Source organism: Gavialis gangeticus, unplaced genomic scaffold (genome assembly GCF_001723915.1).
Source record: "Gavialis gangeticus isolate Ggan-Ray unplaced genomic scaffold, GavGan_comp1, whole genome shotgun sequence".
NCBI lineage: Eukaryota > Metazoa > Chordata > Crocodylia > Gavialidae > Gavialis > Gavialis gangeticus.
In genome coordinates this window covers 32236832-32251962 of record NW_017728994.1, presented here as the reverse complement: position 1 = coordinate 32251962, position 15131 = coordinate 32236832, and the positions used below count along the sequence as shown (strand labels likewise).

Here is a 15131-nt window from a genome sequence, read left to right as displayed (position 1 = left end):
GGAAGCTAGTCCCAGTTCCATCTCCGCCTTGGCCTTCCTGACTACCCCCCTACAGCCCCAACCAACTGAGGTATAGTTCTCCCTGGTGATGGCCCCTCCCTGCCATTGGGTGTACGCCTCCCTTTTAGCTAGAAGACATTCCCAGGTGCTTTTGGTGAGCCATGGTGGCTTTTGCACCCTCCTGCTCCCTTTGATCCATGTTGGGATTACCTCCCTTTGGGCTTGGAGAATCGTCTCCTTAAGGAGCGACCACTCTTCTTGGACACCTGGCTCCCCTTCTCTCTGGGACTTCAGTGCTTCCCCAGCTATTCTCCTTAGCTCATTGAAATCCACCCTCCTGAAATCTAGGGCTGCTGCCTTGCTCCAGGCCTTTGCCACCTTGCGCAGGATGGTGAATTCCAGCAGGTGATGATCACTGTCGCCCAGGTGGTTGAGCACCTGCAGCCCCCTCGCCAGGTCATCACCCATGGCCAGCACCAGGTCCAACAAGGCATCTCCCCTGGTGAGGCTGTGGGTTAGATGGAGGTCCTGCATTTTGGCTAGGAACCTATGTGAGCGGTCAGACCTGGCTGACTGCTCTTCCCAGCAGATGTCTGGAAAGTTCAGGTTACTCATGATGACCACATCCTTCGACATAACTACCTCCGTGAGCTGACTTAAGAATTCCTGGTCTATCTCTTCCCCTTGGTTGGGTGGTCTGTAGTAGACCCCCACCGTTAAGTCTCTTTCCTCTCGACTGCCTTGTATTCTAACCCAGAGCACTTCAGTGTGCCCCTCAGCACTTCAGTGTGCCCCTCATGCTTAGGGGCAACCAACACAGGTTCATTCGAGGCAGGTCCTGTCAGATCAACCTGGTGGCCTTCTATGACCAGGTCACAAAATCCTTGGATGCAGGGGTAGCAGTGGACGTAGTCTTTCTAGACTTTGGGAAGGTCTTCGACACTGTCTCTCACCCCATTCTCATTAAGAAATTAGGCGACTGTGGTGTCGACGCCTACACGGTCAGATGGGTCGCAAATTGGCTGGAAGGCCGCACCCAGAGAGTGGTAGTGGACGGGTCATTTCCAAACATGGGTTCATTCGAGGCAGGTCCTGTCAGACCAACTGTGTGGGCTTCTATGACCAGGTCACAAAATCCTTGGATGCAGGTGTCGCAGTGGACAGCAATTCCAGGCATTGCCTTTGTCAGGGGACATAAAATTAGGCAGTGGCAGCTGATCACACCAGAATCAGCAAGGTGGAAGCCCATGCTGCTCTGTGCATTATGGCTGCTTTAGGCACAGAACTGCCATGCTACACCTCTAGGTGCAATATGTTATGAAATCATAATTATAGGTTTGTATTCATTAGCCCCGATTCTTCAGTTCCTTACATCTTGCACTGCTATTCTCATGTGGTAGCATTTTACATATGCTTTAGACAGGGTAAATGACAACAGAATAAATGATACAAGGACAGAAGGATAAGGCTCACTTTTTGTGGATTGCAGTAAATAAATAAAATCATTACTGATTTAAACCAATGTAACCAAGAGCAGTATGTGGCACTCTGCTCTGGAGCGGCATACTTATGACCATTGACAGCTAAATTCCTGATAGTAGTAGACTTATACATTCTTCAGAACACAGTCATTTGAGCTAGGTGCAAAGCTGTGCAGATCTCCTCAGTTTCAGTTTGTAGGAACCAGTACAGATCTTTCCTTCAGCTTTGCTTGTATTGCTTTAAATATCCTGAAATCTGAAAGCAGAAAACTCATGAGTACTTCCTAGTTTTACATTTAAACTGCAATTGGTAATATGTGAACACTATAAATCAACCTGTGCTTGCAAGCCTTTCAGCCTACCCCAGGCTGGGCTTCAAATCTGTAACTAGACATGGAGGGAGGCAAGTTTCACATGGTTCTAGATTTTGTCTCCAGTGTGTCACCTGTTGGTTGGGCATCTTGTAATCATTCAGCATTGCTGGACATTTAAGTTAACAACCCTCAACAACTCCATAGAGGGGAAACCAGTCTCTGGGAACTAGACTAGTGAGTGGAGTGGTGTGAATTGTTTCTGTTCATTTTGAATGTTAGTGAAAAAAGGAGAGAAGAACATCAGGTAAAGCCTTCCATCAAACTTCTCCATTTTTAATAGAAACTAGATCTCATTCACATTTTATTTAGCATTCAGTAAGTTTTCCATTTTTGACAGCCAATGATGGCAGCTGCTCTGCCGACCTCTGCAGCTTCTTCCCTTACTCCAACACCTGTGAAAGTTAGCAATGAATAATTCCCTAGTTTACTTCCCTGCAGTCCCCTGCGTACTTACATACTGTAGTAAGAGGGAAGATGTAAGTACTCAGGCACTTAAGCAGGTACAGATTTTGATTCCTGGGGCAGATCCTAGGCCTGCTAGGGCAGCTGAGAACATGCACTTTCAACTAGAGCCTGAGACTGCGTTCAGCTACGCTGGCACAAATCTAGTTCAACTTGACTAACCATGGTGGAGTTAGTCGAGGTTTATACTAGTATAAATGAGAGCACACTGTGATCCTATCCTACATTTTTCTTTGCTGCAGACAGACATTATTACAAATGCCTAAGGCTGGTAAGGCATTATTACAAATGCCTAAGGCTGTGGGTCACTGTACTAGTGCCCTGTCCCTCCAGGTAGGATGGAGTCTCTTAATAAAGAACATATGGCCCAGCTTAATTAAGCCAACATAAAAAGGCTGGCTCTTGGACAAGCAGACAGACAATTGCAGGTAAGCACCTGCATTCACATAACTGCCTTGGCTAGGCAGACATGCTATCTGCGGGAGCCAAAAACTAAAATAAGGCTGGAATGAAAAGAACAATGAGTATGAAGATGACACTAAAAATAAGCATATCTTTTTGTGCTTTAGGGTGGTTTTTCTACAAGTCAGCATGAACAATGGCTTAACGTTCATCTCCAGCTCTGTCAGCATCACCAGCACACAGTGTGTAAGTAATGATATGGGGTCCGACAGAAAAACTCTGGACACCTGGGGAATAAAGGGTTGTTCTTTAGGGGAGGGATCCTAAATGAACTGAAAGTCTCTGCAGCTGCCATGCACAGTTATAGACCTGATCCCAGCAATGCACTGAAAACAGGCACAGCTGGATGAGACTAATCCCCCACTGACTGCAGCAATGAATAGCTCTTGACAGACTTACATACTAAATCAACAGAATACTCCCCCTCCAGCCTGCAAGAAAGAGATGGAGAAAGAGAGAGAGAGATTTAAGTCCTGGGCAGGTTGAAGGAACTGAGAGAAGTCATCCAGCCCTTCAGGAAATACCGGGTTCTATCTTGGGAACTCAAAGCACAAAGTAACTCTCTCAACAAGCTCTTAAGGAGAGAAGGTTCTTTGGGTTTGTCACGGGCACCTTTGGGTGGACTGCAAATGTAATTTCATAGATATTTCATAGACATTTGGTCTGGAAGGGACCCCGGAGGATCATTGAGTCCAGCCCCCTGCCCCAGGGGCAGGAAGTCAGCAGGGATCATAGGATCCCAGTAAGATAAGCATCCAAATGTGTCTTGAAGGCATTCAAAGTGGGTGCTTGAACTGCCTCCAGTGGCAGTCTGTTCCAATAAAGTAATTCTTTAGTAAAGGCCACTGTTGCTTGTTTTCTGGCCCCCTGTATAGTTCATATTCGCTAGGGGACAGGCGCAGATCTGGGGGGTGCAATAGTGTGGTTGCACCCCGCTTTGAATGTGCAGCACATGCACAGTGATTTCTATTGCTGAGAGCTCTGGTCGTGGACACGAGTTGTGCCAAACAGTGTCAGGGAGCTCTCTGTCACATCCCAGTTTTCAAAATCCTAGGTTTACTCCTGCAGAAGGATTTATATTTGCCAATGGAATGACAGAAGAATTCTCTTCTCCCAGGGTGCCATGAATAAGGACTGTAAAAGGGCAACAGCTCCAGGCTCTCTCAGTCAAGAGAGCTTTGTGTGCTGCTGATATTGATGGAAGGAGGTGAGAGAGATGGCTGGGAAAATCAGCTCTTCCGGTCTAATGTCAGGAGGACTGGCTAGCCCAAAGAAGAACAGTAATTAGCCGTTAAAACTGATATTTCACAGAAGTTTAATCATAGTAACAAAACTAAGTAGCTCATTAATAGACAAGCAATTGCCTCACTACACCTCACATGAAAGGACAGTCCACACCCCATGCTAGTGTAAATCAGTGAAGATCAACAGAGTTACCTCCACTGACACCAGCTAAGGATCCAGCCCCAGGTGTTTTATGCTACAGGAAGGTTATCTAAGCAATTGGATACTAGGCATTTTGTATCACAGTAGTGGGCCTAAACCCAGATTTGGTCACTGTTGTGAGAACCTGGAGGCTACTTCATGGCTTATTCCAACACCAGCATCCTCCTAGGTGCTCATTGGGTCCCCGTTTGGCAGTCTCAGTGTAGAAGTAATAAAAAGTGAGACAAAAACAATGACTGAAAGTTGGGAGTCTGCGTCTGCTCAGTAGAGGTGTCTTGACTTTTTCAGCCACCAGTCTGGAGTCATTTACCTCAGAGCCGTGGAAAGTCATAGTGTTAAGTTACTCAGAATTTATCGTAGACATTTTAGTCATTTTACCTGATTTCACAACTGCCTCCAAATTTTGCATTTTATATGAACTCTAGTAGAGGGAGATTTCACACACAGGAGACAAGAAATTTTCACATTTTAACCCCATGTCACCTTCAAAATAATCTCATAATCACAATCTCTCACAAAGGCAGGTCTAGTTTTGAGTTCACAGTGAAACACAACTGTTAACCTATTGTTGTGCATTTAGCTACCAATATAGTTTTAAGGGAAAATGCACTGTAAGCCATAAAGACGATCCCTCCCTGTTAGAGCTTAGATGAAGGAGGCTCATATCACCGCTGGCTGGAGCTAAACAGAAGACTGAGATTTCAAATGTTGTTACTCTGGCACTTTGCATCAGCACTGCCTTCACTGGTAGCTTTAAAACAAACAAGACAAAGGGACCTGATGCTCAGCTGGTGTAAATTAGCCTTTCTCCACAGAAATCAGATTCTACCATCTGAAGATCTGGCCCACTTTTTCCAAATAAAGTTTCTGGCTTGTCCAGAATCTCATGCATTTAACGCTCTCTTTATCATTTTAGAGACTCCCTGCGTTTCCTTTTCTCTTTCATCTCCTTTTCTGTGAATGGCAATCACCTGGCCTCATCAGCCCTTGCTCTTGGTTGGCTCTTCTGTCCTGTCCTTTTCTTAACAGTAAGTGCCTTCTCTTTACTTGCTCCCTGAGTCTTCAGCTCCTGTGTGACCCCCTGCATTAGTTCTTGCTTTGTTGCATGAAGTCTATTTTCTTTTCAAGTCCTATTTCACTACAGTGCTTTGTGTATTTTATCTTTGAAAGGAAACTTTAGTTGCTTTTTTCCAGCAGCTCCTAGCAAGTGTATTAATATTTTATACATAAGCATTTAGGATTGGAAAATTAGGATTCCTGAGGACAAAACATACATTAACAGGAGCTCATGGCTATGTATGTGTGTGTGACCAGTGTAGTGTATTGACTGCTCCACTTTTTTTTTGTACTGGAAGAAATCCTATATTTTTGCCCGAGTAAAAGCTGAATAAAATGTGAATCAACTGGGTCCCTTGGGTAGTTGCTTAAGAAAGACCTGACTAATACTTTTAAAACAGGACCTCAGTATCTGTGCCCAAGTTTACATAACTTCGACCAACTTTTATTTATTTTGCCTCTTCTCCATTTGATGGAAAAACAAATACAATTATGGAGAAATAAATACAACTCACCTCAGACAATAAAGAAAATTCCTGTTATAGAATAGGTCAGATGTTAATTTGTACTTTCTAATCACATAAATTCAACATATGGATTGTAGATTTAACTAAGGAAATCTCATGGATTTTATTATTCAACAACTTCCTACCTCCTTTCCCATCCAACCTACTGTCCGTCCATGCTCTCTGAGCTGTACTCTGCCTGCTCACAGCTCCCATTCCAGCCCACTTCTAGGTGCTCAGCCTCTCTTCCAACATATCTCTAGTCCTTCTTAACCATTTATCACCTACCCTTGGCCCTTTCACTGTTTTGCTATAGGATTTTGCATCTTCTCAGTTGATCCTGTTTCAGTGACAATACTGAGAAAAACTTTTCATCAAACTCAGGAAACCTAATCTAAGGTCATGGGCACTGAAGATGTTTCCATTAGCACAGGAAAAGGGATCACTAAGGCAGCCGGGCTAAAGTGTTGCCCCTAGCTCTTAACATCATACACAGGCCCATGCAAATGATAGGTCCCCGGCTGCAACATCCCGTCCTGTCATGAGAATTAGTTGCTATTTAAAAATCCCTGAGTTCATAGAAGACATTGTAAAGTGGTGGAAACAGGTGCAGGCAGTATATAAGGGTCAGTGTGATTAGGTATTGGCTAGTGCTCTATTAAGGCTATCTGTAAAGTGATATGGAGATCCATCATGACTTGTGAGCTTACTTAAATGAAGTGGAACAAATAATTTTGGGTGTGGGTAAGGCCATGAAGATGAATTTAGTAAAGCTAAATTTTTGGAAGGGCTCCAGACTCAGGGATAGATTTTTCCAAATAGCTCAGATCCTATTTAGAGTCCAAAATAAAGGGTTGGGCTATCAGAACTCAGTGTTCTTGAGTGATTGGCTGCTTTGAAAGTCCGATTAGAAGCGTCACAGTGGGAGGTACTGTATGCTAGTCTCCTTTAGAAAATGTGGCCCGCATTGGCATGCGGACAGCTTGAAAAGCCTAAATGGTCCTAAATGCCTAGTAGACTACAATGCTGTCTACCCAGGGAAACAGACTGAAAGCAAGACACAAGGATATCTGAGTTGCTTATACATTCTTTGTTCCGAACATGCAATTTGCTTCTAATTTACTTCCACCCCTTCAATGAGAGACTAGTCTGCATACATGAATAGCTAGGATTCTGCAGTCTGAAGTCACAGCAAATGTCACACTGAAGGCACTGGGGAGTCTCACCCACACTTCTAGGCCTCCTTTTAGGAAAGCACTTCAAGCACTTGTTTAAATTCCATTGACTGTTGGATCATAACTGTCTTTCATGAACAGGGGTGCTCCCTGGAAGCAGGGCTTTAAAGATTAACTAGTCTTACTGAATACAGTGCCAATGAGAACAGTGACTGATTGTATATTCTTTATGTAAACCGACTAAAAATCCATAGCGCATAAAGGTGACTTGTTTTTCCATGTCTAAGACCTCAACCTGCTGCACTTGTAACACATTAATGTAATGTGGAAATCACCATCTTGTTTTCAGCTGAGTGGGACAATCCTTTTCATCGCACTCTTAATTCTGTTTCTGTTACTGGCACTGGCTCTCCTGTGGTGGTTCTGGCCTCTGTGCTGCACAGTGGTAAGTGTGGACTTTTTTTTATCGTCTCTCTGCCAGAGGCTGGAGTTAAAAACCTGGAGGGATGCACAGTAGACAGTGACCACAGCAAATGAGCATCTTTATTTCTTTAGGGGAAAAAAGTGAACATGTTTGGAAAGCCTTTATTTGTGCATGGAACATGCACCTGTCTCATTGACTTCAGTGGGACTTAAGTACATACTTAAAGGTAAAAAGGAGATTAAATGCTCTGCTGATTCAGGTCTAAGTGAGACAGCATTAGCATCATTAGAACATGGAACCTGGAACCACTTTACTACTGACTTTGTGTAAGTCAGTTCACATATGTGGCCCTGTGCCAGGGTTAATTACCTCAACTGAGAAGTGGAGCCAGTTGGCCCACTTGCAGGGGGACTAAAGAAGCTGTGCTACTCCTGGTTTAGGATGAAGTATCCATGGATTTCAATTGTTTGTTCTAGCAGAGTGCTGCTGAGCATGGTAAGGGAGTGATATAGTTAGATTTTAAGTGCCTGAATCATGTTTGACAATAGGATGTATTTATCTATGGCCATGACTACATGAGACACTGACTATGCAGTAGCCCAAGACTACTGCACAGTAGTGTCATGTGGCAGCAACCATGATGCGATACTACTGCACAGTAGTCTCAGGTGACTGTACAATCAGCAGGGCAAAAAGGCCATTCATTGATGTTACTGCACAGTAACTCGGGTTACTGCGCAATCATTTAGTACTTGTTTATACAAATAATTAACAACTGCGCAGTCAGCGTCTCATGTCGATGTGGCCTATGTCACTTACGCTTTGCAACATTGAATAGAGCAATGCCTACATGCTGAATAAGATGGATTATTATGGGTGCAGTATTATTTTATTTTGGAAACTCTCATTTGTCAGGACTGTGGGAATCAACTCCCCTGTACAGTTCAGGGAAATATGAACCCATGTTTTTGGTGATTTAGCATGTGACTATGAATAAACAGCTGATTCACTGGGGCAGGCATGGCCACGTCTCACCTGCACCAATTTGACATTTGATGAAAAGGAATTAGACTAATTCACAAAATCATAGAAAAGTAGGGCCAAGTGGGAAAGGATAGATACTGAGCAAAAAAGTGGGACTTGCCTATAATGTGAGGTCAGAACAGAGCCCAGGGGATAAGCACACTGACAGATGTATGAAACCTGCCTCTAACTCAAATTCTTTCCCATCATATCCAAATCATAGGTCATCAAGGAGCCTCCTCCACCACCACCCCCTGAGCCAGTAAGTATAGTCCTTTTCATATAATTATACTGTCTGTAATTATACTGTCCGCAGCCATTGCAATGTATGACACTGACTTAGATCTTCAGATCCATTATACATGTCAAATGACACCTCTGAGGCCAAGAGAGAGTCTGCTGGGCCAAGACAACATTATCTCTGCCTTCAGGCCCCTGTACATACACAGGGACATAGAAGAAATTTTATAGGACCATTGTTTCAATAGGACCTATAATATGTTGTCCTGTGCTGCTCCACAAGAAGCACATACAAATGAAAATCTCAGGTTGATGTTGTAGTTCTTGCTTAGGTAAAACTTACTGTTTTCTGTGGGAGTTCAAACTAAGTAAGGTTTAGGGTGCCTTATTGTATTGGGAGTTAAGGACCTGACTTCAAACCAAAGCTTGCACAGCAGAGCCACAACAAGTTATGTGCTCTTTGTCTATTTAGATTTTGAGCCCTCTGGGACAGGGTTGTGTCTCGTTGAATGCATCTACAAACCTTAGCACAATGAAGCCTTGGCCTCAGTCGAGACTTCTCTGTGTTACTCTAATATAAATGACATTAAAAACAGGAAATCTCTAGTATAGAGCCCTGACTATTCCCATTCCTTACATACAAGCAGAGTTAATCCATGGAAAAATACTTGCATAAACCCACATAAGAAGGTTACAGTTTGCTAACTTACTGTAACTTGGCATCTGGCTGAGGAAGGAACCACAGCTGCTGTTTTGTGGTTGCTAGAGGCCACCATTACTGTCTCCAGGATCCTGTTATTTGTCCTGGGCAGCAATACTGTGGCAATTTAACTCTGAAATATGCATCAAAATCTTAATTGTTTAAGGCAGTTAGCCTTATTATAAAACATGAGATTTCAGTGTCTCCACATTCTGAACAGGTTTCAAAGTGAGCCACTTTAAGATTCCTATGAATTTTGAAATATGCAACTCTACTCACAGACTATACATCAAATTTTATTCCATCTGTTAGGCACCTAAGCGGACTGTGGCACTTAAATGTGATTCTGTTCTAATCTGTTCAAGTCCCTTAAAAATCCATTAATTTATCTACTTTTACAAAACACTGGGCACATCTACATATGGCTGTATGACACCATTGTTACTGCACTGTGCCAGTCAAGCATAGGTTTTTTTTTGCCACTATGTCACTGTAGCAATGCGCTATAAGATTCATGATCGCCAATTCTACATCGCTGTGGCATGTTTCTGTGGTGACACAGCATCTTGTGTAGACATGCCCACTGTCACCTTAGCCTTAAAATGAAGTCACAAAAAGCAGCAAGAAGGAAAAGGACCCACCCACCTCTTGTATTAATGGGTTTCAAGGACTTGAGCAATGTGAAACAGCATCACAGTTAGGCACCTAATAGGTGGAGTCAAATCTGGTCCTGCTTAAATAGCATTTACATTTCCAGGAATAACATTGGGTGCAAGTGCTAACTATTCATTTGCTGCGTTTTTTCATCTTTGTCCATTTGCTGGGTTTCACCATCCTCGTCCATCTAATCTTTCTCTGGATGGGCTTTCTATAGAACATGTCAACAGATTATTTAAGTACTCTGGCTTGAACTTCTACTGATATAGTCTGATTCTGAATGCATTTATTTACAAATCAGTGGGCACATCTACATGTGGCCCTACAGCACCGTTGTTACTATGCAGTCATTTAGTACTTCCAAGAGGAAGTACTAAATGATTGCACAGTAACAGCCTATACCATGCCATACTAGGACTTGCTGCTGCGGCTGTTTGTTCTGCCACTGACTCCCCCTGGGTCCTACTGCCCCTGGCTCCTGTCATCTTTGACAGGCAGCCAGGGGCAGAAAAATATTAATTTTCTAAAATTTTTAGGGGCCCCGCAGGCCAGATAGAATGGCCTGGTGGGCTGAATGTGGCCCGTGGGCCATATTTTGCCTGCCTCTGCTATGGATGCTATGTCTCCATAGTGTTTTGCTATGGTAACATAGTGTCACATGTAGATACTCCCAGTCAGTCTTAAACAGTGGTAGGTTAGATTTTCATCAATTTTATGACATATATTCTTTAGATATAAGTGTTGTTATGCACTTTGAATGTGGTGCACAGGATACCCTATATGGGTGCTTCAAAACTGTAATAAAATAGAAGTTATTAATATTTTTAATATCCATTCAGTAAAATGCCATACAGTTAGGCTTGCTAGTGACCTGAGTCTTTTGGCTTATAGAGCAGCAAAACACTTACAAACATACTTAAACTGGAGTGTTGTCTAAGTACCTTCAATTTCACTGGATTTGAACAAGGTGTGTCCAAAAGCCTGGTTTCACTGAAGACAACCAAAAAACCTCCATTGCTACTCTCTGACCAAGATATCACCCACTGGGCTCAATGTTTTGCCAGTCATGGCTATGACAAAGAGCATGCATGAATTATACCTGCAGGTGTATCATGTCTAACTCAATCTTAAGGATGACCTAGCAAAGGGAAAATAATTGGATTTGTGGCTTTGTTTTGTTCTTATAAAGAAAGATGAGTTTTACATGGCTTTTTTATCTTAAAAATTAGCAGTAATGGAAATAATAACATTTGGTTTCCTTAATTTTCACTGTAGGATTTGTAGAGGTGCTGCCTCACAATCTGCTTAGCTGTGTAAGTCTTTACATGGGAGATCAAGGGGCACTGCATAGTTAATAGGCACAACTTTTCTCCAACGCATTTTGTTGGTATAAGAGAGATAATTAACAAAAACACATTCATACATACATACATACATACATACATACCCAAAGAATGAATTTGCAGAGTTGCCTGAGGGATTTGTACTTTTGCTCTTATAGATTTCTAATAGGAAATTAGCACCCAGATCACACTGACAGATTTGAAAAACATCATCCAAAAACTGTTAAACAGTTTCAATAATAATCCCTCCCTTTCTCTATAAATCAGGTTTCACTTGTTTTTCTGATAGAAAAAAATCATATTCCCCAGTTTTCCAGAAACATAACATTGCTTAGGGAGATCGGTATGAGGCACTTTGCAGTTTAGTCCAGTAATAACCATGTGGATCAGAACCCAGGTTGTTTAAGGCACTGAGAGAGAGTGTTGTTATAGCTAAAGTTTGCTGGGCCCCTCTCCCTACCATTCATGTTTTGTGGACCAAGAGGAGACAATGGTCAAATTTCTTCTGCTGTCATAAATCACTGTAACGCCAGTGAAGTCTCTTTAATGCTCCTCAGCAGGATAAATCAAACTGTAGTCAATGAAGCTCCACCAGTTTACATCAGCTGGGGATCTGGCAGTGTGCCTCAGGGGATGTCAAAACATGCAGTTTTATGAGCACTAAATTAAGTTAAGCAAAGAATGAATGGCAGCCCTGAAATAAAAGACATATCAAGACTCCTCTGCATTTGAGGTAATTTCAAAAAACAGCCCCCGTGTGGCAGATGAAACCTCCTGAACCTTTGGGCTTGTTCCAGATTCAGACCTAGATCTGAATTGTGTATCATGAGCTTATTTCCACAAAAAGCAAATTGCTACAGCTGTCATGAGAAGAAGGTCTGATGCGCAGAGCTGAGAGCTGACAGTAGTGGCCTTTCTCCCTATTAGGTGACACATGACACATCTACACATCACCCTACGTTGCCATAGCAATGCAGTACTTCACCCTACAACGTGCTATGGCAGCGTAGCAATCACATGAGCCTACATGTGAGCAGCTACTTTGCCATAGTGGCACACTGCCCTGTTTTAGCATGCTGCTACGGTGAAGTAGCAGCTAAACCTAACTGTGTGCCGCACGCTTGGCTTAGCGTGGGCAGTGCTGCACCATGCTTTAGTAGTTCCAAAGCAAAGTACTAAAGCATGGCGCAGTAACAGTGTTACTGTAGGGTGACATGTAGATGTTCCCACAGTTCCCAATACAATTAATAAATTATTTAATTTGACTAATAGATTGTCACTTAGTCCATTATAATGTACAATTTATCTCCACTTTGTCTTAAAAGTCAATTGTGATCTAAAAACTTTCTGCATATTTGACTGCAAATAAAAGCAACCTGAAGAGAAGAGAAAAGGGGAACCGACAGTTGTCTTTGGCTTTCCTAGTTAAAGTTAGAGCTGGGGAGACAAGAGGCTTTTGTTCATGGTCAGCACATAACTATAATATCCACAGCCAGATATCCAGGGATAGGATCGTATGATATTCGCTTGTTTACCGTATCCCATGATTTCAGAAAACAGCATCAGCAGCTTCTCTCCTTCTTTCCCAAAGGAATCAGATGATGAAGATGGATTGCCAAAGAAAAAATGGCCAACTGTTGATGCATCTTATTACGGAGGCAGAGGTGTTGGGGGAATTAAAAGGATGGAGGTATTAAGGGCTTTTGAGTCTTGCATTGCTGTAAAAACCAGAATATTTGATTTAAATCATTGTACTATGCTTTCATATGGTTTTTAAAAAGTTATCAAGGTGGAAAAGAGACACTGATGTTTAATTAGGATATCTTCCTGATTTAACCTGCCTTCCAAATAGGCAGATATCAAACGGTGTCTCTAATGCAATGGTTCTGAAATTAGTAGCAAATACAAATTTGCAGGTTGCAAAATGGGATTAGAAACAACAATGTTTAGTTTATTGGCTGAGATCCTCAGCTGGTACAATTGAATTCAGCTCTCTGGACTTTCATGGAGCAGTGCTAATTTACACCAGCTGAGGATCTGGTCCAAACTACACCTAATTGAATTAAAACAATGGCTTCTTAGCCCCAGTGGTTATGCTTTCAGAATTAAGGAAAGAATCCTAACTGCATTAAGTTGTCCTGGGAGAATTTCACTCTAGAGCCAGAAGCTAAGCAACCCCATACATCAAATCCTGCTCTTGGGCGCCTGTTCACAGATCCCACTGAAGTCAGTTAGAACTCCAGCACCATAATTTTATCCTTTATTTTCAGTTTATAATAAGATGTGTTATTAGGATAAATCCTGCATGTTCTCACGTGGCTGTGCAATGTTTTTTGCTGAGGAACCAATTCTAATGAGTAAGTATAAGTTACTCAGCAAGTTTTGGAATCAGTGGTCAAGAACCCATTTGTAGATGCCTTTGTCACTTCTGAAATGGATGACAGCAGTTCAATCTGCTTAGGACTATTCATAAAAATGACCAAGTGGTTTAGCTAATGCAGAGCTATCTGTTTGTTGAATGAAATTGGCAATACGGGACTGGTTATATCTGTGTCCATGCAAAGTATGCCTCCAAATGCATTGAGATTAATCTGCCCTGAATGCTATTGCTCCCCTAGCCTTTGAGATCATTTGTACCATTTAGGCTAGGAACAGAGGGCATGTTGACATGTGCCCTGGAGGTGGGCACTTTAATTAGAGTGGCTCCAAGAGCTGCTCTAATTAAAGCACCTGGAGCATCTTGTGTATCAGCATCCCTGTGCTTCAAAATGGCAATTGGAGTGCTTTATCTAAAGCTCATTGAACGAGCTATAGTTAAAGTGCCCCCGCTGCCATTTTGAAGTACAGAGACACTGATATATGAGACACAGGCTGGCTGGAGCACAGTAATTAGTGTGCTCCAGCAGATTTGATTAATCAAGTCTTCTCCAACGCGCTGTAATTACAGTGCATCAGAGCAGCCTCCTGACTCATGTACAGGCACCCACACATTGCATTTGTCCCTGGATAAACTGACCCTGTGTTTGTCCCAGAACAAAAATATCCTGGGATTGATATGTACACACATTTCCTCTCTCATCAGGATTTAATGAGTGACTAAATGTGGTGCAATTTTTATGCCATTGATTCAGTGATACAATCCTGAGGTAACTGTACAGACATACTTTGCAATATCCCTGGATAAATTATTACTACCTCAGGTTTGATTGCCTTCACAGTCTAATGTATGGTTCCCCTGACTATTCAGGCTTTTGCCAAAATAAAAATTTGAACTGTCTTGATAGCTAACTGTGTGAAATTGTGCAGAGAATAGGTTTTTGAGTGGTCCTCTTTCGGGCTATTGTTGTTAATGGGCAGGGGGGTTGTCTCTTGCTTGTTAACTGCTGGATGCCTGTCATAATGGATAGTTCTGACAGTATTTTTTCTTTTGAAATCATCATTCTTCCCAGAGGCAGTGACTAAATATTTCACCATCAGTGATAGGAACTAGATTAATAACACCATCAGATTAAACTGTAATCAGTCAAATTTCTGCATCTACAACCTGTTCTTATAACTTTAGGTGAGATGGGGAGACAAAGGATCCACAGAGGAAGGGGCAAAATTAGAGAAGCCCAAAAATGCCATCATTAAGCTGCCAGAACAAGAATATGAGCCATGGGAGCCTAAACCAAAGAAACCCTATGTGCGAAAGCCACCTTCCCAAAGGAAATGGTACACTCCAATCAAGGTAATGGGCCTACATGTTGCCTTTAAAGCACAGGTCTTTCTTCCCATGCATG

The 15131-nt window shown here is 42.4% G+C and overlaps 1 protein-coding gene across 1 annotated transcript in view; it reads left to right on the top strand.

The window, feature by feature from the left end:
• Nucleotides 1–15131, top strand: part of ANTXRL (anthrax toxin receptor-like) — a 108318-nt gene that overhangs the window by 62807 nt on the left and 30380 nt on the right. Inside the window, exons 13-17 of the mRNA XM_019502538.1 lie at nt 2887–2965; nt 7312–7407; nt 8633–8671; nt 12941–13039; nt 14912–15079. Coding sequence (XP_019358083.1) covers nt 2887–2965; nt 7312–7407; nt 8633–8671; nt 12941–13039; nt 14912–15079 — 481 coding nt within the window. The remainder of the gene's footprint in view (nt 1–2886; nt 2966–7311; nt 7408–8632; nt 8672–12940; nt 13040–14911; nt 15080–15131) is intronic.